This window comes from Callithrix jacchus, chromosome 7 (assembly GCF_049354715.1).
Source record: "Callithrix jacchus isolate 240 chromosome 7, calJac240_pri, whole genome shotgun sequence".
Lineage (NCBI taxonomy): Eukaryota > Metazoa > Chordata > Mammalia > Primates > Cebidae > Callithrix > Callithrix jacchus.
This window is the reverse complement of record NC_133508.1, coordinates 41,365,439-41,392,142: the sequence shown is the minus strand read 5'-3', so window position 1 is coordinate 41,392,142 and position 26,704 is coordinate 41,365,439. Positions and strand designations below refer to the sequence as shown.

The 26,704-nt window shown below is 58.7% G+C and overlaps 1 protein-coding gene across 41 annotated transcripts in view; it reads left to right on the top strand.

The window, feature by feature from the left end:
* MEGF6 (multiple EGF like domains 6) overlaps positions 1–18,451 on the top strand; it is a 117,483-nt gene extending 99,032 nt beyond the window's left edge. For 6 of the 41 annotated variants that reach the window (XM_078330142.1, XM_078330131.1, XM_078330133.1 and 3 more), the window contains 25 exons: positions 21–191; positions 761–892; positions 1,520–1,648; positions 3,417–3,545; positions 4,104–4,238; positions 4,311–4,445; positions 7,054–7,179; positions 7,318–7,449; positions 7,533–7,661; positions 7,833–7,964; positions 8,570–8,698; positions 8,778–8,903; positions 9,637–9,765; positions 10,550–10,678; positions 10,810–10,938; positions 11,052–11,183; positions 11,425–11,553; positions 12,221–12,349; positions 13,273–13,401; positions 13,528–13,656; positions 13,898–14,026; positions 14,136–14,264; positions 15,050–15,178; positions 16,759–16,806; positions 17,094–18,451. In XM_078330142.1, coding sequence (XP_078186268.1) covers positions 21–191; positions 761–892; positions 1,520–1,648; positions 3,417–3,545; positions 4,104–4,238; positions 4,311–4,445; positions 7,054–7,179; positions 7,318–7,449; positions 7,533–7,661; positions 7,833–7,964; positions 8,570–8,698; positions 8,778–8,903; positions 9,637–9,765; positions 10,550–10,678; positions 10,810–10,938; positions 11,052–11,183; positions 11,425–11,553; positions 12,221–12,349; positions 13,273–13,401; positions 13,528–13,656; positions 13,898–14,026; positions 14,136–14,264; positions 15,050–15,178; positions 16,759–16,806; positions 17,094–17,155 — 3,137 coding nt within the window. In that variant the 3' untranslated portion in view covers positions 17,156–18,451. Of the gene's footprint in view, positions 1–20; positions 192–760; positions 893–1,519; positions 1,649–3,416; positions 3,546–4,103; positions 4,239–4,310; positions 4,446–7,053; positions 7,180–7,317; positions 7,450–7,532; positions 7,662–7,832; positions 7,965–8,569; positions 8,699–8,777; positions 8,904–9,636; positions 9,766–10,118; positions 10,337–10,499; positions 10,679–10,809; positions 10,939–11,051; positions 11,184–11,424; positions 11,554–12,220; positions 12,350–13,272; positions 13,402–13,527; positions 13,657–13,897; positions 14,027–14,135; positions 14,265–15,049; positions 15,179–16,758; positions 16,807–17,093 lie in introns of all 41 variants that reach the window. The other 35 variants (XM_078330132.1, XM_078330128.1, XM_078330150.1 and 32 more) reach the window with 24 other exon arrangements.
* The last annotated feature ends 8,253 nt before the right edge of the window (positions 18,452–26,704 follow it).

Sequence of the window (26,704 nt, the reverse complement as noted above, 5' to 3'; positions counted from 1 at the left end):
GGGGCCTTTGGGTCCGGCAGCCCTGGAGGAGCCAGTGGTGGACCTGGACGGCGAGCTGCCCTTCGTGCGGCCCCTGCCCCACATCGCCGTGCTTCAGGATGAGCTGCCTCGACTCTTCCAGGATGACTACATCGGGGCTGACGAGGAGGAGGCGGAGTTGCGGGGCGAACACTCACTCACAGAGAAGTTTGGTGAGTTCAGGCTCCGCCCCAGGGGCTTCTGCTCTCAGGGCTGCCAGCCAGAGACCCCTCGGGCCAGGCTGCCATTCAACCAGAGGTTGGGGACCTGAGGAAGGACCCCTGCAATGCCATGTTAGACCAAGACCCAGGAAGGCTGAGCCACTGGCTCCCTTTGCACAGCTCCTAGGTTAGGGCTCCTTCTGGCCCCAGCATTTGCCCCACGTCACCCTTTTGGGGCCCTCATAGGCTGAGGATGCCCCTTATGCCCCTTCCCTGGCCTGAGGGTATGAGCCGGGCCTCCGTGCCTGCTAAGGCCAGGGGTCAAGTTCTGAACCCCTCCATCTTGGTCTGCTCCCATCCTGGTCTGCTGTCCCTGCTGTGGCCAGGTGTCAGGCTCTGAGCCCCCCATCCTGGTCTGCCCCCCTCTGCTGAGGTCAGGGGTCAGGCTCTGAACCCCCCCATCCTGGTCTGCTGTCCTTGCTGTGGCCAGGTGTCAGGCTCTGAGCCCCCCATCCTGGTCTGTCCCCCTCTGCTGAAGGCAGGGTCAGGCTCTGAACCCCCCATCCTGGTCTGCCCCCCAGTCTGCCTGGATGACTCCTTCGGCCACGACTGCAGCTTGACCTGTGATGACTGCAGGAACGGAGGGACCTGCCTCCCGGGCCTGGATGGCTGTGACTGCCCCGAGGGCTGGACTGGGCTCATCTGCAATGAGAGTGAGGCTGCTGGGCAGGGGCTGTGGGCCAGGAAGGGGCCTCTGAGCTGCAAGACCTGGGACAGCCCTTTGAGCCCATTCAGTTTTGCTCCTTCCTGCTAGCCCGGGGCAGGGGGCTCCATGCATATCCATTCACTCATTCATTTGTTCATTCCTTTGTTGGACATCCCCTGCCTGTCCACCCTTTGCCAGGCACTGTCCAGGCAGTAAGGATTCCCTGGGAGCAAGCAAGCCAGCGTTTGTCCTTCCTAAATGTCGGTCTTCACGGCCTGGCAACAAGCGAGCCAGCAAATAACTAAGACAGTGAGGGGTGTCTGCTGAACAGCGGGGGGCAGGTGAGGTTCCTCTAGCTCGCATGGCCACAGGGACCCCTGACAACTGTCTGCAAGGCTCTGCCTGTTTGAAAGAGCCGATCTAGAAAGATCAGCAGGCGTGCTGGCGTTCAGAGAGAGGAGTTAGTGGTCAATTCGTGATGTCTGGCAGGAGCACGGGAGGGGTGATGTGGCACAAGCGCCATCTTTTTTGCTCTAGGCAATTGCTTCTAAACCCAGAACCTCCAAACCTAGGAAGGGGCCTCGGAGTGTTGTGCTGCCTGGTGACCCTGGCGCTTCCCTGGCACTCTTTGTAGCTTGTCCTCCGGATACCTTCGGGAAGAACTGCAGCTTCTCCTGCAGCTGTCAGAATGGTGGGACCTGTGACCCTGTCATGGGGGCCTGCCGCTGTCCCCCGGGTGTCAGTGGCACCAACTGTGAGGATGGTGCGTGAGCCCCTTCTGGTGCTTCTGGAATTATCCCTGGGCTGCGAGGGCAGTGGGAGGTGCCACCCCTCCGCCTCCTCCTAGTCTCCTTTCTCCCACTGGAGCAGGGAAAGTGCCACCGAACTTCTCCTAGACTCCCTTCCCTTCCTGCCTCCTGTCTCCAGAGCTCCAGGCCGTGCCTGGGAGGGAATGAGGCCCTCCAGTGAGAGAGGGGTTGCTTTTTCATTGTTGCTAATTTTTCCAGGGCCTAGCCACAGCAGATGGCAGAACTTTACAGAGCAACACTTTTGGAATGAGTTCCCTTTAAAGGCAGTGAGGTCCCTGTCCCTGGAAGCATTCAAGTAGAGCTGTGTGGTGTAGTGGTGGCTGGGTGAGGTTTGCAGAAGCGGTTACTCAGGGGCCGCCGGCTGCTAGGGATGTTACTCATTTGGAAGTTTCAGCCTTTCTGGGGGAATTAGTCCAGGAAGTGTTTCCTGGGTGGCTGAAGCTTCATATTTAGGTCTTTTCTGCCTTTTTCCCTGGAGAATGCAGCTAACGTCTCATAAACTTCTTGCCTTCATGGAGGAAAGCCAACCACAGAACCTGTCCCCCACGCCCACGGGGCCCTGTGAGGCTCCCCGGCTGTATGTGCTGTGCTCTGCAGGGCTGGCTGCCTGCTGTGGGGGCAACCCCAGGCAGCTTCGAAGGACTGGCTGCCTGCTATGGGGGCAACCCCAGGCAGCCGCACAGGGCTTCCTACCTTTTCCCTGTGAGCGTGCTTCCCTTCCCCAGTTGCAGTCTGCCCTTTCTATTCTGCAGAGTGCTGGGGACGCATTGCCTGTTAGGAGCTATATGAGGGCTGGGTGCCCTCAGCAGGCGGGGGATCTGAGTGTTGGCACTTCTGCTCTGCGATGTCTGATGACTTCCCAGAGACCTGGGTCTCGGGTGTCCTGTGGGAGGGTCACTAGATTCCCCAACAGGGAAAAGGCCCCTATGCAGATGACTGAGGAGCTGAGTCCCAGGAAGGCCTGCCAGGCCCATGCAGGGGAGGGGCTCACCAGCCCCATATTCATTCCCGGGTGCTGCGCTCCTGGGTATATACTGCACCTTCCAGGCTGCCTGCAGCATCAAAGGGTCGCCTCCTCTACCCCAGGCCTCCTCTTTCTGTGTCAGCCCCTGCCTGCCTCTCCGATGAAGACATCTGTCTTTGGGTTTAGGGCAGACCTGGATAACACAGGATGGGTCATGTCTCCCAGCCCGGGGGACTAGGACGTGGATGTAGCTGTGGGGGCACCTTCAGCTTATTCCCACCTTGGGAGGAGGAAGGACATGGGGCGGGACCCAGTGGGAGGGAATTATTTGGGGAACAAAGGCAAGGACGTTTCTAGCTCTGGGGCCACCTGCGGCTTGGGCCTGGGACCTGGTCACGGGGCCATGCGTCCTTCCAGCTTTGAGCTTCTGAGGTCAAGCTTGGCGACCACCATGGGACAGAAGCCAAGCGGCTCCTGATGTGGGCCAGACTCTGGGGAGAGTGGGGTGTGAGCTTTGTGCATCTCCAGTGTGGGCCAAGGAATGTGCTCCTCCACCTGCCCTTGCCACAAACCCTGGGGGCAGGGGAGGCAGGGGATGGGCCAGCCAGGGCAGATGGCCACAACTGGGAGACTCACCAGGTGCCCGGTAGCGGCTGCTCCCGGCTCCATGCTGAGCCCCGAGCATCTTCTCAGGTGGGGGGGGTCACTTGCGGAAGGCTGGTGCCACCCAGCTTCTTAGGGAGCCTCAATGCCCCCAGGCTGCCCCAAGGGCTTCTATGGCAAGCACTGTCGCAAGAAGTGCAACTGTGCCAACCGGGGCCGGTGCCACCGCCTCTACGGGGCCTGCCTCTGCGACCCGGGGCTCTACGGCCGCTTCTGCCACCTTGGTGAGTCTCACTGCCCCTTCCAGTGTCCACGCTGACTGCAGCGGCTGGAAAGGGTAGTCTGTGTCCTATTACCTGTACTCTGGGGTGGGATGAGGCCATCAGGGTCCGGCCAGGTCACCCACTGGGATGTGGGTCTGGGGTCCGCCCAGAGTCTGTGGACTCCAGGCCACGTCCTCTCAACTGTAACTGTGCTGGCATCTAGGGCGTCTGGGTGGACGGTCTCCAACCTCGTGGTGCCTCCCAGCCCTGAGCTAGGAGGTGGGTGGGCTGCAGATGAGGGCAGGGCCAGGCCTCTTGCAGAGGCCTGCAGGGAATGAGGCCCATCTTGGCTTTTGGAGATTCCTGGCAGCTAGGCCAACCTCTGAGTCCCTGGTGAGGTCACCCATCCCTGGTGGGGTCCCCTGTCCCTGGGGTTCAGACACTCGGGGAGGAAAGGGGCGGTGGGCTGCAGGAGGAAAGGTGGGTGAGTACAGCTCCCTGCAGGACCTTGGCTGGTGGAAGTGGTCTGGGAGGGTGGGGCTGCAGCCGGGAGCCCCCCTCACGGTTCTGTGGGTGCAGCCTGCCCACCGTGGGCTTTTGGGCCGGGCTGCTCGGAGGAGTGCCAGTGCGTGCAGCCCCACACGAGGTACTGTGACAAGAGGGACGGCAGCTGCTCCTGCAAGGCTGGCTTCTGGGGCGAGCGCTGTCAGGCAGGTGAGTCCAGGCATGGAGACTGGGGGGCGCCGGGGCCGGCTGACTCCACTCACCCCTCTCTCCCGCCTGCAGAGTGCGAGCCGGGCTACTTTGGGCCAGGGTGCCAGCAGGTGTGCACCTGCCCATTGGGCGTGGCCTGTGACCCTGCGAGCGGCGTGTGTGGCAAACAGTGTCCCGCTGGCTTCCAGGGTGAGGACTGTGGCCAAGGTGAGTGGGCGGCTCCTGGGCCTCTTGGCAGTCTCAGTTTGGGGTCCGGGCTGCCTGCCTGGCTGGCGGGGTGGGCTTCAGAAGGGCTGCACAGCTGCCACCATCAGCCCCCTTTGCCTGGGCCCAGGTGGTGCCTTGCTGCTGGTATCACCTGGACAGCTTGTCATTCGGCAGTGGTGCGGCTGCTGGTCTTGAGTCTGGTCTGCTTAGGGCAGGGGCTGCTCTGTCTGCCAGGGTCTGGCCCAGAGATGGGTTGGTGCCTCTCCAAACTCCTCCCTCGCTCACTCACTCCTTGCTCAACTGGAACAGACTGAGTTCTCTGGGAGGCTGGGGCAGCAGCTCCCTCCTCATGTGTGAGCCGGCAGCAGAGGCTGTCCATGGGGGTGGCAGTTCAGAGAGCAGTCTGGGCTGCTCTGGTGGCCTGAGAGGGGTGGCTGCAAGGCCCCTGCACATGGACGCTGTGGCCTGGGTGTGAGCAGGCACAGAGCTGGGGAGCCTCATGCTCACATGGCAGGCAGGGAAGGAGGCTGTTAGGAGCTGGCCGAGAGATGGGCCGGCCATGTTCGTGCTTAGGTGTCCCTGGGAGGCTTGGGGACCTACTCCCCGACGTGACTGCAGCCCAGCGTGATGGGGCTGGGGACTTTGCCAAGAGGGCTGGGGAGGTGGGGGTGTCCTGGCTGCCCCAGCTTGCGCTGGCAGGAGGTGCAATCAATGAGGACAATGGTGTGTAGTCCCGGCCAAGCAGAAGCTGACCAAGCTGGTCTGAGGCTCAGAGCCGCAGGATGGTCACTCCTCAGTCTCATGACCAGGGTAGAAAATACCTCAGTGTGTCATCGGCTTTTGAGGGGAAGGAAAATGGCCTCAGCTGAGTAACGGAGCTGCCACGGCGGCTGCTGACAGGGCCTAGGCGGGTAGGAGCCTCCCTTGGCGCGGTGCTCACTGTCCACGCCCAGTGGCCAGGAGAGACAGGAGCCACGAGGACCTGCCATGTGACCAGCATGACCATGGCCCAGGCTGGAGAGGGACCCACGAGCCCGGTGCCAGCCCCTCCCCTGCCTCCCCTGAGACCACACCAGGGGGATGTCTAGACTCAAGCCCCGAAGCCTGGGCCCTCCCCCCGCCGCCTCCATCTGAGGAATGAGAAGCGGCCCACAGAGGGAGCAGCGTCCACCCAAGGACCCACCAGCCAGCTTAGGCCGCCCTGATCCCAGCCATCAAGGGTCAGAGCACTCTGGGCCAGGACCCCTGACCTGGATTCCCAGGAGCTTTGTGGTCTCAGGCCAGTGGGCAGCAGCTCTGAGTGCTGGCTTCCCATCCATACAGGCATCCTAGAGCTTCATGAGTGTGTGGATGTGGGCCTCAGCTCCTCCTGACTCCCTCAGCTCATCCTTTCCCCACCCTTCCTCCCACTCCCACCCCCAAACATGCACACACATACATGCACATACCACTCGCATGCACACACATGAATGCAGGCAGGTGCACGCACGTGCATGCCAGCAGCTCACCATCCCCTGATGCCTGTGACCCTCCTTCCAGTCTCCACTTTGCGCACCAGAGACGGTGAGAAGGCCTCGCCAGAGAAGCACCTCCACAGCTCCCAGAGCCCCTAGTTCCTGAGAGAAGGAAGGGTCCTCCCCTGCCTCTCCCTTGCTCCTGTCATGGGGTCACGGGGAAGTGCTGGTGCCCCCCGGGAAGGACCAGGGAAGATTGTGGGCTCTGTGGCTCCTTGGCCTGCAGCACAGGGTCTCTTTTGTTGACAGCCTTCTTGGGGCTGCTGCGGTGGCATCATGGGCCCAGGGAGAAATTTAGTTTCAGCTGCAGACTGGGCATCAGAGTGGCTGCACCTCGCTAGGGCAGGCGGGAAAGCTTCTCTGCCACCGGAGCTCCTGGCCCAGCCTCACACTCTGTTGTCCCTCTGGGGAGGCCAAGGCCGGGCCCTGAAAGGCAGGGCAGGCATGGAGGGCAGAGGAAAGCTCTGCCAGAGAGGCTGCTCCAGGGCTCCCAGCACCCATGGGAGGGCCCCTGCAGGCCCTCTCCATGGGGGTTGCTCCTTAGCACCCATGTTCTCTCCCGAGGTCCCCCTTGCCAGATGCTCTGACTGCCTGGCTTCTGTGCTCCCTTGGGTCTCATTCACCTGCAGTCTCCATTCTAGTCCCATCCACAGGGAGTGGGTGGTGGGTAGCTCTGGGGGGTGCAGTGAGTGAGTGCACAGCCTCCCCAGCTCTAGGGTGGAGTCCCTGTGAGGGGGTCCCAGCTGGGTGGAGGAGTGGGAGAGACTGTACCAGCATTGCCAGGTCAGGCTGAGGGCACACGGTCCTCAGGTGACTATGGTAGGGGAGGAAGAGGAGGCCCTATTTGGGCTCCTGGGAGCTCTCCAGGGTCCTGGAAGGCCCAAGGGAGCTACTTCAGCCTCTCCCAGGCTGCCCCCAGGGAGCTCCCTGGTCACTCTGGGGACCCCGGCTGTGCTCAGCAGCCCCCTGGGACTAGAGCCAGAGCCCATGTGGGGAGGCGTGGGAGGCACACTTGCCAGGAGCGCCTGGGGAAAAGGCTCTGGCCTGGCCGCTCCACATGGAGTGGCTGAGGCCCCTCGTGCTTCCTCCTGCAGAGTGCCCTGTGGGGACATTTGGAGTGAACTGCTCGGGCTCCTGCTCCTGTAGGGGGGCCCTCTGTCATGGGGTCACGGGGAAGTGCTGGTGCCCCCCGGGAAGGACCGGGGAAGATTGTGGAGCAGGTGAGTGCAGCAGCAGCCCCAGTTCTGCCTCCCGGACTGCAGGGCCGAGGCTCCCGGGGCATCGTGCCATGTTATGTATATTGATGTGTTGAGCAAGGGCAGCTCTGGCACTGACTGGCCATGGGGGTTGGGCACTAGATTGTCCCGAGGGCCACTGGGGGCTGGGCTGCCAGGAGATCTGCCCAGAGTGCCAGCACGGTGCCCGCTGTGACCCTGAGACTGGAGCCTGTCTGTGCCTCCCTGGCTTCGTCGGCAGCCGCTGCCAGGATGGTGAGTGAGCTGTAGCCACCCCTGAGCCTGTGACCCAGGGTGGGCAGCCAGGCCCCCACTCACCCTCTCTCACCTGCCTGCAGTGTGCCCAGCAGGCTGGTTTGGTCCCAGCTGCCAGACAAGGTGCTCTTGTGCTAATGATGGGCACTGCCACCCTGCCACTGGACGCTGCAGCTGTGCCCCTGGGTGGACCGGCTTTAGCTGCCAGAGAGGTACAGGGTTCCCCTTTGTCCAGATGTCCCTCCCTTCCTTGTCCCTGGAGAGGCCTCCTCCCAGGGGCCAGGAGGAATGGGGGCTTGCAGGAGGCCATGCCCTAGTTCTGAGGTGCCCCTGTACCTGACTTGGCTGTGGCCTGCGCTGGGTGACCCCAGGTTCTTTCGCAGCCTGTGATAGCGGGCACTGGGGACCTGACTGCAGCCGCCCCTGCAACTGCAGCACTGGCCATGGGAGCTGCAATGCTGTCACTGGCCTGTGTGTGTGCGAGGCTGGCTACGTGGGCCCGCGGTGCGAGCAGCGTGAGTCCTGGCCCTGGCTGCACCCCCTCCTGTGCTCGCACACACACACAAACATGCACATACACATATGCACACTGGGCTGGCCCAGACCGGCCTACCTGTGCCTTCCCTGAGCTTTCCCAGCCCCCTCTACCCAACTCCACAGCCTGGACCAAGGCCCCACCCTCCCACCAACCTGCACCAGGCTCACCCAGAGCCCCAGCAGGAAGGGGCAGGGCCTGTCCCACTCCCGTGGGAAGCCTGACAGCTGGGGGTCAGAGGAAGGGGTCTGCTTAAGACAGGCCAGTGCCCCTCAGTCTGTGCCCCCCCAAGGCTTGGTTGGTGGCACTGGGGAAGGCCTGGGCAGGGTGTCCTAGAGGCAGCCACAGGGGAGGTTCGCATGCCTAAAGCTGACACCTGGAGCTCCCTCAAGCCTCCGATGGCCCCACCTGGGTGGGAGTGAGTGAGTGACTGGGCATGTGAGTGAGCCCAGTCTCCCCTGGGTGGGAAAGGGCTTCTCACGAGCCAGCCTGTCCCACAGTCCTGAGGATGGTGGCGAGGCCGGGGCACAGCTGGGTCAGGCTCCTGGGCCTCAGGCTGATGGGGGGCTGGGCCGCGTGTTTCAGGGTGTCCCCAGGGCCGCTTTGGGCCAGGCTGTGAGCGGCGGTGCCAGTGTCAGCACGGAGCAGCCTGTGACCACGTCAGCGGGGCCTGCACCTGCCCTGCTGGCTGGAGGGGCACCTTCTGTGAGCGTGGTGAGTTGGGGCACAGGCGGGGGCTGGGCCAGGCAGCCCCCAACATGGGCCCCTCCACCTCACTGCCCGCTGCCCGCAGCCTGCCCGGCCGGCTTCTTTGGCTTAGACTGCCGCAGTGCCTGCAACTGCACCGGAGCTGCCTGTGACGCGGTGAACGGCTCCTGCCTCTGCTCTGCTGGCCGCCGGGGCCCCCAGTGTGCCGAGAGTGCGTGAGCTCCCTGCTCAGCCCAGGGTGCAGCAGGAGGGGGTGCCGGGTCCTCTGTGGGAGACTCCCTCCTAGGCCTGTCCCGAGTGTCCAGAGCTACCAGGCAGCCCCTGAGAATGTCACTTTGCTCACTTGGGCCAGTGTTGGTCATTTTCTTGGCCACTCTGCTGAGTAGGTGGCCTGGGCCAGAAGGAGGGGAGAATTGGCGACAGCAGCCGAGGGGACTCCGGCAGATCTGCCCAGCTGCCTGTGATCTGCCGCCAGCCCCTGGGGTCCTGCCCAGGCTCTGACCAGCCCTCTCCGCCTGCAGCCTGCCCAGCCCGCACCCACGGGTATAATTGCAGCCAGGTCTGTGCCTACTTTAACGGGGCCTCCTGTGACCTTCCTATGGGCAGTGCCACTGTGCCCGGGCTGGATGGGGTCCTCCTGCTTGTGGGGTAAGCCCCGCCCAGGAGTCCAGGGACCGGAGTGCAGGCCCGAGTGAGGGTGCTGGCCTCATGCAGAGCCCACAGAACACCTGGCATCTGGGGGAGGGAGGAAGGGGGTATTAGGACCGAGGACTGTGCCTCTCTCCAGGCAGGGATGGTGAGTCCAGGAAGGGCCTGGCAGGTCATCCTAGAGGCACCTCCTGCAAGATCCCTGACCCTAAAGTCCAACATTAGGCTGGAAAGCCAGACGTGCCATGGGGCCAGCTGGCTGGGGCTGCAAGTTGCTCCCTCTTCCCCGGCCCCAGCCTGCCCTGCCGGCCTGTACGGTGACAACTGTCAACATTCCTGCCTCTGCCAGAATGGAGGGACCTGTGACCCTGTCTCAGGCCACTGTGCGTGCCCGGAGGGCTGGGCCGGCCTGGCCTGTGAGAAGGGTGAGCGCTGGGCGGCAGAAGAGGGGCGTTCCCCAGTGTGGGTGGTGCAGCCCGGCCTGCAGGCCTAGGAGGGCTCCCAGGTCAGGGGGCAGTGCCCTGGGGTATGGGCTTCAGGCCTGTGTGCAGGAAGCACGGGCTGGGGTCTCCTGGGTCCCAGGAGACAGGACTGTCACCCTTGTTCTGTGTCCTGCCAATGGCAGAGCTGCCGGCTGAGCACCAAGGGTTCCCGTTGGGAGGGTCTCAACCCAGGTAGCTAACCTATGGGGGTAGAGTGCCGCTGCTTTGCCTTGGTGGGGGTGTATGGCCCCGGCCAGCCCAGTGGTGGGTGGAACGGAGGATGCTCTGGGGTTCAGGGGCTGTGCCTGTTTCCTGCGTGCGGAGAGAGGCCCCTTCACCCCTTGACCTGGAGCCTGTGCTGGATGGGGGCCTCCAGCTGGTGAGGGTCCAGCTGCGGCTCAGTGGACCTCAGCCCCTCCGGAGTCCAGACACTCGGGCACCAGGGCAACACCACCTGGTTCCTCACAGTCCCCGCCTCCCACCGAGGCCCCTGACACCAGCTCCCTTCCAGCAGGTGTGCCTCCCCACTGCTTGGGTGCAGGCTGGGTGGCCCCTTGGGTCTGCTGTCTGGGGGAGGCCTGGGCCCTCAGCTGGCCTCAGGGCTCTTCCTGGTTCCTGTCACCTTGGAGCTGAGCCCCGGCTGCCATCCCTACCTCTCTTCTCTTTCCTTGGGGCAGGGCTGCCAGAGGCTGAGCTCTCAGCCCTCCTGTCTGTCCCATCCCTGCAGCCTGCGCCGAGGGCACATTCGGGCCTGGCTGTGAGAGGCACTGTGCCTGCCGACGGGGAGCCCCCTGTCACCACATCACTGGGGCCTGCCTCTGCCCCCCGGGGTGGGGGGGCTCCAGGTGTGAGAATGGTGAGCACAGCCCCCAGTTTAGCTGACATTGGGTGGGTCCTACTCATAGCGCCCGCTCCCGGCCTGTTCCAGCCTGTGGTTCCCCAGGGGCCCCTACCATGGAGGCCTCCCTAGCCCTCATGTTTCTGTAGCCTGTCTGCGGGGCTGGTTTGGAGAGGCCTGTGCCCAGCGCTGCAGCTGCCCACCCGGTGCTGCCTGCCACCACGTCACCGGGGCCTGCCGCTGCCCCCCCGGCTTCACCGGCTCCAGCTGCGAGCAGAGTAAGGGCTCCCAAGCCTCCACCCGGAGGAGGGGCTGGGTGGGGGGAATCCAGAGATGCGGCCGGTTCCTTGGCTGGGCTGGGCCTGGACCAACCCGGCCTGTCTGCACCCAGCCTGCCCACCTGGCCGCTTTGGAGAGGACTGTGCATGGATATGCCGGTGTCCTGGTGAGAACCAGGCCTGCCACCCTGCCACTGGGCTCTGTGAGTGTGCTGCTGGCTACCATGGCCCTGACTGCCGGCAAGGTGAGTGCTTCCCAGGCCCCCAACGAGCTCCGGAGTCCTGCCGGCCGTGCCGGGCCCCAATTCCCCTGGTCCCTGGGAAGGCCCTCGTCTGGGGGTGGAAGACGGGGCATATAGGGGCCTAACGGGAGCTGCCGTGCTGTGTTCAGTGGCACTGGGGAAGCCTCTAGCCCCTCTCCCTGCAGCCGGCCCCTCTCCCTGCAGCCGGCCCCCTGTCCCTGCAGCCAGCTCCCTCTCCCTGCAGGTTGCTCGCCCGGGCGGTATGGGCCAGGCTGTGAACAGCTGTGTGGGTGTCTCAACGGGGGCTCCTGCGATGCGGCCACGGGGGCTTGCCGCTGTCCCGCCGGGTTTCTCGGTCCCGACTGCAGCCTCAGTGAGTGGCTGGTGGCAGCAGGGCTGAGTGGCACCTCTTGCATCTCCGGGGTAGGGCCAGTAGCCTGCAGGAGGACAACTCCTCTGCCCACCTCTCTGCCCGTCGACCCCTTTGGCTGGGCCTGGCTGCAGGCAGTGTTCAGGCAAAATGGACCTGCTGCCCTGTGGATGCCTACGTGGCCCCAGGTCCCCGCCAGGCTTCCAACAGCTCTGCCCTGCACCTGCTGTGCGTGGTGACTTGCTGCACCATGTCTGACAGGGGCTTGAGCACAGCCAGGTACAGAGGTCAGCCGGGCACAGAAGTCAGCCGGGCAGAGGTCAGCCAGGCAGAGGTCAGCCGGGCAGCTTAGCTGTGGCCTAGTGTCATGCCGGGAAATGCACCTTTTCCCTGAGTCCTGCAGGGCCTTTCCAATTCTGGACACCAGCAGAGCTGGCGGGGTGGGCTGGGGTGGCAGTGAGTCACTACAGAGCAGGCAGCAGCAGCTTGGTCCCTGCAGGGCCTGCAGGTGGAGGGGAGATGGCTGGGTGGCTGCGTGGCAGCTGGCTGGCCCCACCCCGTCTGGGGCAGACACAGGGTCACCTCACCCCGTCCCATCCCGTCCCACCTTCGGGGCTGGCCAGGCAGGAAGAAAAGGGAAGTTAACCACCCTCACTTTCCTCCCCGGCAGCCTGTCCGAAGGGCCGCTCCGGCCCCAACTGCACCCACGTGTGTGAGTGTGGGCAGGAGGGGTCCTGTGACCCTGTGACCGGCACCTGCCTCTGTGCCCCGGGAAGAGCCGGCGTCCGCTGTGAGCGAGGTGAGGGCGTGCTTACCAGCCCTTGACAGAGATGTCACTGGATTAACCATGGGGACGCTGGAGGGGTGGCCCAGCCCAGGTTCCTACACGTTCTGGCTGCCACCAGCTCCCCACTTGACCTTGGGGCTGAGGCAAGACTGCTGTAGCGTGTGTTGACTGCACTGCCCTGCTTGGGGGAATGGGCGTCCCAGGCCACCCCAGCCCCTGCCTCCACACTCGGCCCCTGGGGCTCAGGCAACCCAGTGACCTCATCCTCATCACAGTGACTGTGGGGGCTGCAGGCCTGCCCGGCCCCTCCCAGGAGGGATTGGTGGCCGCCTTCTGCCTGAGGGCAGAGTCCTTCTGGCCCTTTCTGCCAGGCCCAGGGACCAGGGACTGAAGGCCTGGTCCCACCCTTAGTCCACTTCACGGGGCTTGCTGCCCCAACATCAGTTCTTCGGAGCTCACTGGGAGCCTTTGGCAGCAGAGGGTTCCGTCGGGAGGTAGCCTGGCCCCGCCTCACTCCCAGGAAGGGTAGTGCCGTCGGGCGGGTCATCAGGTATCAGGCTGTAGCAGCAGGGCTGTGGCCCGCCACCTCTGAGCCCACGGCAGCCCGACCACGCTTCTTCTCAGGCCTAGAGGATATACACTCACTCCCAAGCTGGAGACAGCTGGTCCACAGGGGGCTGCTGCCTCCAGGAAGCCCTCCATCACTCAGCCACCCTTGGTTCCCAGACCAGGCCTGGCACTTGCAGCCTGAGATGACCAATGAATGAGAGGGTGTGGCTGGTGCCACTCCCTGCCATATGCCCACCCAGCAGGTGAAGACTGGCACTGATGGGCCTCAGGAAGCATTTGCTGACTGTCAGCCTGTGGGGACATGTCCCCAGAGAGAGCCCAGCCCTTGGCCAGAGTTCCAGGCCGCACCTGCTTTCTGTCCCCAGGCTGCCCCCAGAACCGGTTTGGTGTGGGCTGTGAGCACATCTGCTCCTGCAGAAATGGGGGCCTGTGCCACGCCACCAATGGCAGCTGCTCCTGTGGTCTGGGCTGGATGGGGCCACAATGCGAGCTGGGTGAGTGTATGGGGCCCGAGGGACCCCAGCATCCCTTCGGGATGTGCCCTGGGCTGCCACAGCGTTGGGCAAGGCTGGTGCCTGAGGGACCGTCCTCCTGCCCCGCCCACCCTGCTCTGTCCCCAGCTTGTCCCCCTGGGCGCTATGGAGCCGCCTGCCGTCTGGAGTGTTCCTGCCACAACAATGGCACGTGTGAGCCTGCCACGGGCGCCTGCCACTGCAGCCCCGGCTTCTACGGCCAGGCCTGCGAGCACCGTGAGTTTCAGGCCTGAGCAGATGGGCTGAGGCCCGCTCTGAGCCACTGTGCGCTTCTCCCGTGTGGGTGATCTGAGCAGCAGTTAAGTGGCAGGGAGCCAGCAGCAGTGGGGAAGGATGAGGAAGGGCAGGAGGGGCTTCTCACGGGTCCCTGAACTGGCGGGTTTTACTTACTCTGGGCAAACTGGATGTTTCTGCCACCGTGTTCCCTGGGCTCGTGGTAACCGGCATCCTCCTTCAGCCTGTCCCCCTGGCTTCCACGGGGCTGGCTGCCAGGGGGTGTGCCAGTGTCAACACGGAGCCCCCTGCGACTCCATCAGTGGCCGGTGCCTCTGCCCTGCCGGCTTCTACGGCCGCTTCTGTGAGAAGGGTGAGTGCTTCACGCCTCTTCCTATCCCCAGCCTGAACCCCCACTCCCTGGCCCCATCCCGTCTGGGCGTAGGGCAGGAGGGGGACACTAAGCCCACTGCCCTCACCAGGGTGTGAGCCAGGCTCATTTGGCGAGGGCTGCCACCAGCGGTGTGACTGCGATGGGGGAGCACCCTGTGACCCTGTCACCGGCCTCTGCCTTTGTCCACCTGGGCGCTCAGGAGCCACCTGTAACCTGGGTGAGTTTGGGGTCCTGCCCAGGAAGGTTGTGGGTGTGGGTCTCCATCGGTGACCAGTATCAATCAGTTTGGCCCTACCTGTGCCAGTCCTGGGCTGGGCACTGCACTCTCCTGTGGCCTCTGCACCTGACCCATGTGCCCTGGGGGTGGAGTCAGCTGCTAGGACAGGCAGTGCCCAGCACGGCGCTCCTGCTGGAGGCTTAGGCCAGACTCTGCCCTGTGGCTGCCCGCAACATCCCAGGAAGGCCATGGTCATGATGGGGGCTCCGGTTGAGTGGAAAGACTTCTCTGATCTGCCAGTTGTGGATGGGGGGCATCGAGGGGGCTGTGGCCCCTTCAACCCAGAGAGGCCCACCTGAGGATAGGAAGGGCCCTGCTGCTGGGGCTGCATACCTGGCCTTGTGACTCTCGGGCCTGCTGTGCCCTGAGGGGGCATCCCTGACCACTGGCTCCCATTTGCCCTCCTGGGGCAGGGCAGGCACATAGTGACTCTGGGTGTGTACCTGGGGCCTGGGCTTTCTCAGGCAGGGGATCACAGACTGCAGAATGTGGCAGAGGAAGGTAGGGCAGGGACTGTTTACCCCTCAGGGGAAACTGAGTTCTTAGCTCCCCATAACCCCAAGCAGAAGGCTTCACTCCACCTGGGCTCTGCTCGTGGCCCCTAGGCCCAGGGTGCCTGGCCTGGGGAAGGTGGGGATCATGCTCAGGTTTGTCTCTGAGCCCCAACCCCCAGCCCCAGGAAGGCGGGGATCATGCTCAGGTCTGCCTCCCCCTGCCCCTTGCAGATTGTAGAAGGGGCCACTTCGGGCCCAGCTGCGTCCTGCACTGTGACTGCAGGGGTGGGGCTGACTGCGACCCTGTCAGTGGACAGTGTCACTGTGTGGATGGCTACATGGGGCCCACGTGCCAGGAAGGTGAGCTGGGCTCCTGTTGGGGGGGAAGTCACCATCACCCAGTCAGCATCAGCTCCATCCTGGCAAGGACCCATCTCTCACCCACTGTAGAGTTGGCTGGGCCACCCTATGGCTATTCAGCCATAGCGAATGTCATCTGTCCCTGCCCGGTACCTGGAGTGTCACTTGGCTTCTGACTGGAGGAGTGTGAGCTTCCCAGTCACTTAACCAGGGGACAGGCGTGGGCTGTGCTGCCGGCTGGAAGCAGCCCATCCTTCCCAGCCCCAGCAGCTGCAAGGGCAGGCTACAGACTTCCAAGGGGGCCTAAAGAGGGCCGTGACCCCATGGCAGGGCTGGGTCACCCAGTATGGATGGACGCTGGCCATCCCCCTCCGCCCCCCACACACGGGCACCAGGGTGTGAAGGTGTGTCTGTGCACAATATGCAACATGTGGGCAGCAGGGTGTGTGTGCACGTGTGCCAGGACGTGTTGGCAGCCAGTGTGTGGCAGTACATGCATGCAGTCCTGACGGGCAGCAGACGCCTGTGTGTGCTGCTGTGTCCTGTGTCTGTCAGTGTGTGAACGTGGCCAGCGCGTCTCTGCAATAGTGCACACATGTGTGGCTGGGGGGCACAGGCCTGTGTGCCAGGCATGTGGGAGCGTGCTCCAGCGCCTGTGTGCAGGTGGCTCCTTAGCCCCTAGACCCCTGAGGCTGTGCTGGAATGTGCTGTCTGTGAGCAGTGCTTTTGGGATGCCCCACTGGCCAGCCCAGGCTTTGCTGCCGCCCCCACGCCTCCCATGTACCCCCCAGTGGTGTTGGGCAAGGTGATCTCTGCAGAGGGAAGTGAGAGGCAGTCTTGGGGCCTGAGCAGGGCAGGACATGTGGGCAGGGCAAAGGCGGGGCTCCAGGCTGCAGGCTCTGCCTTTTGCCTAACTGGGGATTTCACACTTGGGGTCCTCAGCTTGGAGACCCCCAAATACAGTCGTGATGCTGTGTATGTGTGCATCTCTTTGTGCTGCTCCAAGGTAGTCCTGACTGCATACTGTTCAGAGCCTTAAGAAGGATTCCCCATCTCAGTGGAGCGGGGCGGGGCGGCGTGAGGAGGGGTGGGGCAGGGTGAGGAGGGGTGGGGCGGGGCAGCAGCCTGTGCGCTGGTGCAGGGGACAAAAGGCTGTCCGCAGCGGCATCTAGTGGTAAGCTCTGGTACTGCACCATGGACTGCTGGGCACCTGAGCTAGGCGCCAGGGGCAGTGCCTTGACATTGAGCTGGAGGTCTCAGAATCCTGGGGCCTCATGGGCAGGGTCTTGCTCGGCGTGGTTAGTCTTGGGTCCTGAGCCCTCCCCTGGAGTGGACTTGGCTTGGCATTGGGTAAAGCCCCTATGTCGAGGGTAGTGGGGCTTGGAGGAGCTGAGAGCTTTCCTTTGGGGATAGAGAGAGAGCCCCCACCCACCGCCACGTGCAAAGGAGTGAGAAGGGAAGGACGCTGTGTGGGGGAAGTGGAGGTCCCTACAGGCCTGGAGGGGTCACGCCTTTCGGCCATTACTGTGGCCCACTCAGGGCTAGGGGTGCTAACATGGCCTGGTCTCTATCCCCTCCAGGTGGGCCCCTCCGGCTCCCTGAGAGCCCGTCCCTAGCCCAGGGCCCAGGTAAGGCACGTGGGGAATGCCCATGGGCTCGCCAGGAGGGCGGATCAAGGCAAAGTCAAAGAAAAGTGCTTAAGTATAATCTGGGCCCCACAAGGCAGTAGCTGTTCCTGGGCCCCAGAGACCAAGGCTGGGCCAGAGCTGGGAAGGATGGTGGTCCCCTCTTCCTTCCCCTGCTCTGTGGGGCTGAGATGCTAGCGGAGGGGTGGGAGGGGCAGGTGCCAACCCAGAACCCAGTCTGTTTGGGGAGCACCCACTCCACACTGGACTGGACTTTCTCCTTTCCCCAGCAGCCACACTGCCTGCCTCCAGCAGACCCTCACCCCGGAGCGGTGGACCAGCGAGGCACTAGCAGAGGCAGCCCTGTGGAGCCCACCTCTCGAGTCCCAGCCAGAGGGGACCCAGGCCTTTGGTGACCACTGAGAAGGATAGTGCATGGGCCCAGAGCTCCCAGAACTGCCGTTCCTCTGAGGGCCGTGGAGAGCTGAGGACAGCTGAGCAACCCATCACTCACAGAGGCTGGCGTGGGCCTGAGGAGTAAAGCCTCACGTAGACGCCAGAAGAGAGGCCCCTCCCTGCTGGCTCTGCAGAACCCAGGGGCACGATCCTCGCCTGGGCTGAGGAAGCCCTGCTCTCCCTGAGGCTTTGAGTCGCACAGAGGACAGGTGTGGGCACCAGTGTGGGCACAGGGCCACTGTCCTGAGGCAGACTTTTTGGTGCTAGGCCCTGGGACTGGAAGCCCGCCCATATTTATGTAAAGGTATTTATGGGCTGCTGCACAGCCCTCGAACCCCGGGGTCAGCTGGCAGCTGCCCGCTGTCTCCCGCCGATCCCCAGAACCCCTGATTCAGGTCTGCAGGGTCCGGCAGTCTAGCCAGGCTGCCGGCGTGGGTACCATGTTATTGGATATGATGAGTTCTAAATTTCTCTTCAAAGAATTACTACGTCAGCATGTTCAGCTCTCTAATTCTTTAATTTTCTTTTCTTTTTTTTTTTTGAGACTGAGTTTCGCTCGTTACCCAGGCTGGAGTGCAATGGCACGATCTCGGCTCACTGGAAACTCCACCTCCTGGGTTCAGGCAATTCTCCTGCCTCAGCCTCCCGAGTAGCTGGGATTACAGGCACGTGCCACTGTGCCCAGCTAATTTTTGTATTTTTAGTAGAGATGGGGTTTCACCATGTTGACCAGGATGGTCTCGATCTCTTGACCTCACGATCCACCCGCCTCCACCTCCCAAAGTGCTGGGATTACAGGCGTGAGCCACCACGCCCGGCTAATTCTTTAATTTTCTATTTTAAAGTTTAACTTCCTTGTAATTCCTTCTCCACCAGTTCTAATCAGGTCACATCTGCTCCGCTCCCCCACTCCACCCTGACTCATCCCGGTCACCTGCTCACCCCCGGCTACCTGCTCTGACAGGCCCGTAACCGTCCTTCTGCCAAAATACCCCCCTGCCACTCCAGCTCGGACCCCTACTCTTTTTAAAACGGCCAGTCAGGATTAGTCTAGCTTGTGCGGTCTAATCCTAGCCAGTAGGGGGTGACACAGCAGTCGGGATGACCCCCCCCAGGCCTGTGCGGCCATCACTGCTCCATCCACGCCCCGAACCCTTCTGTGGAAGTAAACCGCCCTGCTGGGAGGATTCATCTTCGAGTGTTATTTCTTTTGCGGCATCGACATTTTACTTACAACAATTCCGGGCGCTCGTCCGGGTTCATCGAGCTCCTCTGGGTGCTCTGGACCCTCTCTCATGAGGAGGTGCGTCCTGCGGACTCACTTTGCAGCAGCCTCGTAGGAAAGGGGTGGGGACCTGCCCCACGTGACGAACAAACCCGGCCTCTCAGCAACTTGAACAACAAAAATACCGTGGCAACTAAGCGACTCCATGCATAAACCAGGAGAAAGACGCGGTGGGATGCGGTCAGGTATTTCCTTGGTGGTCGGGACCAAGGTAAGAAAAGCTGAGGGGAGGGGGGAGTGGGTGGGGGTAGGGGGGAGGGGGAGGGTGGGCGGGGTGGTGGGGGAGAGGGGGCCAGGGAGTGGGGGTAAGAGGGGCAGGGGGAGGTGCAGGGGGAGGTGCGGGGGGAGGGAGAGCAGGCAGGGGGGTGGGGGAGAGTGGGCGGCAGGGGGAGGGCGGGCGGGCTGGGGTGGGCAGTAAACTATTCCTTGGTCGGAATATACGAAGGCAAGAAAAGCCTCGGGGTGGGGGCAGTGAAGTATTCCTTGGTCAGGGTGGCTTGAAGGTTAAAAAGAGGTAAGCTGTCTTTTAGGGAGAATTGAACCTCACACAAACCTCCAATAGTAGGGGAGGCTAGAAATCTCCAATAAGGGAAATTGGGTCTCACCCTAAAAGGTGAGAAATTTCCAGTAAGGGAAATTGAACCTCACCCCAAAACCAGCAAGATAGGGAATACCCCAAGCAAGCCAGGGAGGAAGAAGGACAAAGACAGTAAGGAGGAGGTTCCCCTCAGTACCCTGAGGTCTCATGTGAAAATACTGGAAGGGTCATGAAAGGACTAAACAGAAGAAAAAGCAAGAGATGATAAAATGTTGCTATTTTATTTGGACTCAGGGAAGCATCCTCAAGCCCTCAATCTTCTGGTCAAAGGTTGGGTCGAATCAGGATGTAATGTGCCAGCTTCTAATCCAACAGGTGAATGATGAAGGTCTAGGGCCTCAAGAAGGACGGGACTGTGCTCTTTGTTGGAGGCAGGGACCTGTCTTTCTTTTCCCCTTGGAAACAAATCGGGAAGAATCCAGTCTGACAGCTCAGAAGGAAAAGTCAGAGAAGCCAGTCCCTAAAGACTCCAGCGCATGGGACCCCCCCAGATCATCTTCTCCCGCTCAGGACCCCAATCCCCCTCCTCGAGCGGCTGCTGCCCCTCAGATCCCATTATCCCTCCTCCTTATAACTCTGACTCCCAGGAATCACCATCCCGTGAGCCTGTTCCCTCCCAGCCTAAACACCCCTCTCTAAAAGCCTGAGGTAGAACAATGTGAAAAGGATCTTCAGAATTTCCCATGTCCCCCCACACCTAAAGAGTCAGCTCTCTCTTCCCTTTGAAAGGGGTACTGCAGGGAGTCGGGGTAGGAGGCACTGGCTTTGTGCTTCCCCCTTAACGAGCTTGGAAGTCTGGAATTTGAAAAGGGAGCTTAAGCCATCACTAGATGACCCTTACAGAGTGGAGGATCGAATTGACCAATTCTTAGGACCTCAGTTGTACACTTGTGTGGAGTTGATGTCCACCTGGGCAACCTCTTTTCAGGGGAAAAAGGGTATGATTTGCAGGGCTGCTGTAGCAGTTTGGGAGTGTGAGCTTCCTCCCAGTCAAAACGTTCCTATCGCGACCAGAAACTCCCCGCCTGAGATCCCTGGTGGGATAGTAATGCGTAGATCACTGGAAAACATGCAGGGCCTCAGGGAGGTGACAATGAAAGGAATTCAGGGATCAGTACCCTGAATTCAAAACCTTCCTAAAGCATTTGATATACAACAGAAAAAGGATGATGGACGGGCCACAGGTTCCTAGACAGACTGAGGGAGCAAGTGAGGCAATACGCAGGCCTGAATTTGGACGATCCCCTTCAGCAAGGAATGTTGAAACTCCAATTTGTCACTAAGAGTTGGCCAGACATTTCAAAAAAATTACAAAAGATAGAAAATTAGGAAGACCATCTCATAAGAGAGCTTCTCAGGGAGGCTCAGAAGGTATTATGTAAGGAGAGACGAAGAAAAGAAAAAATAAAAAAATAAAACTGATGTTACCCACCTTCCAACAGATGGCTCCAAACCCGTGTACTTTTAGACAGAGCTCCCAGGGAGCTAGAAACTATAAAGGGTCCAAAGTCTCCTTTAAAGAACCCCAGGCTTCATCTGGAAGACCAAGGCCCTCATTTACCGGATCCCCTAAAGAGTAGGGGGAGCAGGAGCAAAGAATCCCAGAACTAAGCGGGAGGAAGGGCAAGCCAGGTGCTACAGACGTGGGAGGACAGTTCACTTCAAAAGGGAATGTCCCAAGGAAGGAGAAAGAAGCCCTTTCACTCCTGACTTCCGGGGAAGAGTGGGGGGGTCAGGGGCTCTGTCTCTTTTATCTTGAGTCCCAGCAGAAGCCCTTGATTAATTTGGAGGTGGGGCCTAAACATGAGCTCATCACATTTTTGGGCGATTCGGGAGCCGCCCACTCCTCTGTTTCTCCCCCACCCACCCTGTCTAATGTTGTCTGCTCCTCAGAAGAACTGTTAGTCTCTGGGGTAAAGGGGGACGGATTTTAAACAAGGATTTAGAAAGCACAGACGTCAAATACCAGGATGGCTCAGCTCATACTCAGTGTTCGTTCATCCCTGGAGCAGGGACTGATTTACTAGGCTCTAATGTTAAGGTTAGGCATGGGTCTACAAATTAGCTGAAGAGGGTTCCTTGCCTTGTTAAATCTACTTATCCCTGCAGATGAAAAATATATTAATCCTAATGTCTGGCCCCTAGAAGGGAGTGGAGGGAAACTCAGGGGCTCTCTGATCCACACCAAGCTGAAGACCCCAGGAAAAGTAGTAAGAAGAAGGCAATACCCTATTCCATTAGAGGGCAGGATAGGGTTGAAACATGCATATAATCAAAGACCTTATTAAAGACAGGCCTCTCAAGCCCTGTATGTCCCCTGTAACATCCCGATACTGCCAGTCAAGAAACCAGATGGGTCATAGCAGCTGGTACAGGACCTTAGAGCTGTCAACCAGATAGTCCAGACTCCTCACCCCATTGTCCCCAATCCTTACACCATTCTCAGCAAGATTCCATATCATCATCAAGGGTTTACTGTGGTAGACTTGAAGGATGCTTTCTGGGCATGTCACCTGGCTGTATCTGCTTTTGAGTGAGAGGAGCCTCAGTCAGGGTGGGAACAGCATCAGTGGACAGTCCTGCCCCGAGGGGTCACAGACGCCCCTAATCTTTCTGGCCAAATCTTAGATCAAATATTAGAAAACGTTGTCATCCTGGAGCAGACATGCTTCCTTCAGCCTGTGGAGATATTCTTATATCTGGGGAAGACGTAGAGAAGGGAGCTGACTTCTTTACACATATTCTCAACCGTCTGTAGTTTGAGGGGCTGAGTCTCAAAGAGAAGCTTCTGTATGTGGTGCCCCAAGTTAAATATTTAGGCCACTTAATAGGTGCAGGACATCGAAGAATGGGGCCTGAAGGAGTGGAGGGAATCATGTCCCTACCTTGCCTCAAACTAAACAAAAACTCAGGAACTTTTTAGCGTTAGTTGGATGTCTCATATGCACTCCACAGGAAATTGTTCTATCAGAAACTTGCCCAAGAGAAGCCTGACCGTCTCCTTCGGACTTCTGAGGAAGCTGATCAGTCAAAAGGCTAAAAATAAGGCTCATAACCGCCCCCGTTTTAGCCTTACCCTCCCTTTCCATTCCATCTTTTTGTCAGTATGGACAACGGAGTAGCTTCAGGGGTGCTTACTCAAGAACTCGGAGGCCACCGGCAGCCCGTGGCCTTCCTATCAGAGGTCTTAGATCCAGTCACCTGTGGATGGCCTCAATGCATGCAACCCATTTGGCCACAGCAATATTAGCTAAGAAAGCAGAACGTTAACCCTCGGAGGAAAATTGACAGCACGCCTCACCAAGTTAGAACTATCTTAAACCACAAAGCAGGGAGAAGGCTTACTGACTCAAGAATCTTAAAATATGAGGCTGTTCTGTTAGAAAAGCATGATTTAACGTTAACCACTGGTAATTCACTCAGCCCAGACTTCCCAAGAGGGAGTCTGAAACTAAGGAGACAGCACACACGTTTGATTGATTACCATACAAAGGTCCGGCCAGACCTAGGATAACTCCCTTCTGGGCTGGGCGGTGCTTATTCGTAGATGGCTCCTCCCCGGTAACTGAGGGGAAAAGACACACGGGGTATTCAGTAATTGACGAGAAACTTGTGTAGAAACAGAATCGGGAAAACTGCCTAACGGTTGGTCTGCTCAAAAGTGTGAGCTGTTTGCACTCAGCCAAGCTTTAAAGTACTTACAGAACCAGGAAGGAGCCATCTGTACCAACTGTAACATGCCCTTGGATTGGCCCATACATTTGGAAAAATTTGGACTGAACAAGGTATCATTGATGGTAAAGATCAAGACCTGGTCCACAAGGAGCTAATCACCCAAGTATTGATGAATCTGCAGGTGCTGGAAGAAAGAGCACCAGGAAAGTCTTTCTTTTGAAAGTCGAGGAAATAACGGGGCAGATCAGATGGCCAGGCAGGCTGCTGTTTCTTCTGAAATGTGTATTTTTCATTTAACTCCCTACTTCCCTTCTCCTACCATAATTCCCATTTCCTCTTCCACTGAAAAAGAAAAATTGATAGGAATAGGTGTTAAAGAGAATTCAGAAGGAAAATGGATATTGCCAGAGAGAAATGCTATCTAAACCCCTTATGAGGGAAAGACTGTCTCAGCTATATCAAAGGACCCACTGGGGCCCCACGCCACATGCGATGCAATTCGCAGAGTTTACGGGTGTGTAGGCATTTGTACGCTGGCCAAACAGGTCACAGATGGTTGCTTAGTATGCAAGAAACTAATAAACTAAAAAAAGATTGCCTCTGGGTGGGGGGGAAATCCAGGCTTAAGGCCATTCCAAAGCATCCAAGTTGATGACATAGAAATGCCTCCCATAGGTTATCTAAAGTATTTACTAGAGATAGTAGACCCCTTCACTCACTGGGTCAAAGCTATCGCCTTTCAAACGCAACAGCCAATAATGTAGTCGAGGCCCTCATTGAAAATATAGTACCCACGTTTGGACTAAGAGGAAATACTAACTCAGACCGTGGGACCCATTTTACTGCCCACATCATTAGAAAGTTACCCCAGACACCACACATCAGAGGGGAACACCATACTCCCTGGCACCCACCCTCAGGGAGAGCAGAATGAATCAGACTCTAAAGAACCCCTTAACCACATTAGTCTTAGAGACTTGGTTGCCATGGACCAAGTGCCTTCCTATGGCCCTGCTGAGAACCCGAACTGCCCTGCGGAAAGATACTGGTCTTTCTCCTCATGAGATGCTCTACAAATTGCCTTATTTACACGCCACTGCTGATATCCCTACCTTTGAAACAAAAGATCAATTCCTTAAAAATTATATACTTGGTCTAGCTTCTAACTTTCTCCTTAAGAGAGGAGAAACTGAAGGCCTCTGAGCACAGATGCCGCCCCTGGAGTTCCCAGTGCATCCACATCCACCTGGGAATCACGTCCTCATCAAAAGCCGGAGAGAGAAGCTCCAGCTGGCCTGGGAATGACCTTACTTAGCGCCCTAACTACTGAAACCGATGGGCCCACCACACCTGAGTCAAGGAAGTGCCACCCTCTCCAGAATCACCGGCCGTAGTCCCAGGGGAAACCCCTAGCAAACTAAAGCTGAGAAAAATTTAACTCCTTCACCTATTCTATTAAACTCTCTTTCCTCCGACCATCTAGTTATGAACGTAGCCGAGTCAATTTCGCCTCAAACTGTGACCTTTCATGCTTGCCGTGTTACAGCCTGTGGGGACCTACCTAGTCAGAGACAGCGTTCCACTTCAGAAGATACCTGTGTCCTTCCTGGCTGTCCTCAGACTGGGCATTAATGAATTGGGACCAATTTGGGGAGATTTCAGTGAAGGCCCCGCTGTCCACGAGAAGTCCTGCCCTTTGGACACAGAGCATTTATGCTGTACTCGATCCAACACTCTGTGGGCCAGCAGTGAGCAGGGATGGGCTACCCTGGCCAGTGATGTCATTTCCTAAAACCACACATTCATTTTACTAAATGAACAGCGTCCCTAGCTGTCAGCTAAACCAGTGCAGTCCGGTACAAATTATTATCTCAAACCCTCAAAGTTCTTCCCATTCTGCAATCTGGTTCCCTTCGTTACCACGGTTTTATGGTATGGGGGCTGAGGTTTCAGGAACAGACCCTGTCGGATTCTTTGAGATACATTTCATTGAGCCCGTGAGGGCTACATCTCCCTGGAAGCCTTCTTCCAAAACCTCTCACAACTAAATGATGTTCCTTCTCCACTGAATGACGAGGCCAGACAAAACTCCGTCTCAAAAAAAAAAAAGAAGTTAGATACTTAAACTTTGGCAATGGAGACAGGACATCAAGATGCAAATGGCTGGAATGGATCAAATGTTCCACCCGCATGTTAAAAGCAATTGTCATGCTTGTGCGCACAGCAGGCCAGAAGCCCAGATGTCCCCTTTCCACTAGGACGGCCCTCCAGTCCACCAGGCATGGGCCTTCTGGTAGCCCTTTTCCAGGATTCTACAGCCTGGTGTAACAAGTCATGCCAAGCTCTCTCACTGCTATATCCCGAAGTTTAACACCCTGCAGGTCAGCCCCAAGGGACATCCAGCTTCTGTCCTGACGCTAAGTTCACTTCGTGTCTCTCAGGACAAGGAGGAAACTTAGCATTCCTTGGAGACCTGAAGCGATGCAGTGAGCCGAAGACTTTTCAAGAGTTCTCCAGTCAGTCACCCTTGCCCATCCGCGAGCAGATGTGTGGCGGTATTGGGGTGGACCGTTAGTGGACTCTGCCGCGTAACTGGAGCGGCACTTGTGCTCTAGTCCAGGCGGCTATCCCACTCACCCTGGCATTTCACCAAGCAGAGGAAGAAAAAATACAACATAGCAAAGCAGGAGAAGCCCCTTAGGGTCTTTCAACGCTCAGGTCTATTTAGATACAATTGGAGTCCCACGAAGAGTACCAGATAGATTTAAAGCCTGAGATCAAGTAGCTGCAGGACTTGAGTCAATATTTTGGTGGGTGACAATTAATAAAATGTAGAATAAATTACATTTATTACAACGGAGAGCGGTTTATTCACTGCACTAGAGATGCTGTTTAAGGAACAGCTGAACAATTGGGGGCGCTAGCCAGAAGGCTTGGGAAAACAGAATAACCTTAGACATGATATTAGCAGAAAGAGGGGGAGCTTGTGTCGTGATTAGAACTCCATGTTGTACCTGCATCCCAGACAAGACCGCCCCTGAGGGAAGTATAGCAAAGTATTACAAGGTCTGACTGCTCTGTCCAATTCGCTAGCCAACACCTCGGGGGTAAATGAGCCCTTCACAGAGTGGCTAGAAAAGTGCTTTGGTAAATGGAAAGAAATCACAGCCTCGGTTCTTACTTCTCTCACAGCTGTGGGAGGGGTACTTATCCTTATCGGGAATCGTGTTCTGCCACGTCTGTGGGTTGGTGCAAAGACTCATAAAGGCAACACTTCCCGAAATCTCCCTTGACTATCCCCCACCTTCTTCAGAGAAGCTGCTGCTTTTAGAAAAGCAAGCAGAACAACTAAGCCAAGATAGGTTAAGGAAGTTTGAAGAGAAAGAGGTGTAAGGAGAATTCAAGAGGAGGAAATTACTGGACACAATGAGTTCTACATTTCTCTTCAAAGATTCACATGTCAGCATGTTCGGCTCTTATTCTTCATTAACTTCCGTGTAATTCCTTCTCTGCCAGTTCTAATCAGTAGTTCACATCTGCTCCCCCCAACCCCCCGCCCTGATTCCATCCTGACTCATCTCAGTCACCCGATCACTCCCAGCTACCTGCTCTGACATGCCCATAACCATCCTTCTGCCAAAACACCCACCCTGACACTCCAGCTTGGACCCCTGCTCTTTTTTAAGACAGCCAATCAGGACTAATCTAGCTTGTGCAATCTAACCTTAGCCAATAGGGGGCGACACAGCAGTAGGGGTGACCCTGCTACCCATCAGGTATGGGTACCCCTTCCCCGCTTGTCTGAGTGTGCGGCGGCCATCATTGCTCCGCACCTTTCTATAGAAGTAGACGCCTTGCTGGGAGGATTCATCTTCGAGTGTTACTTC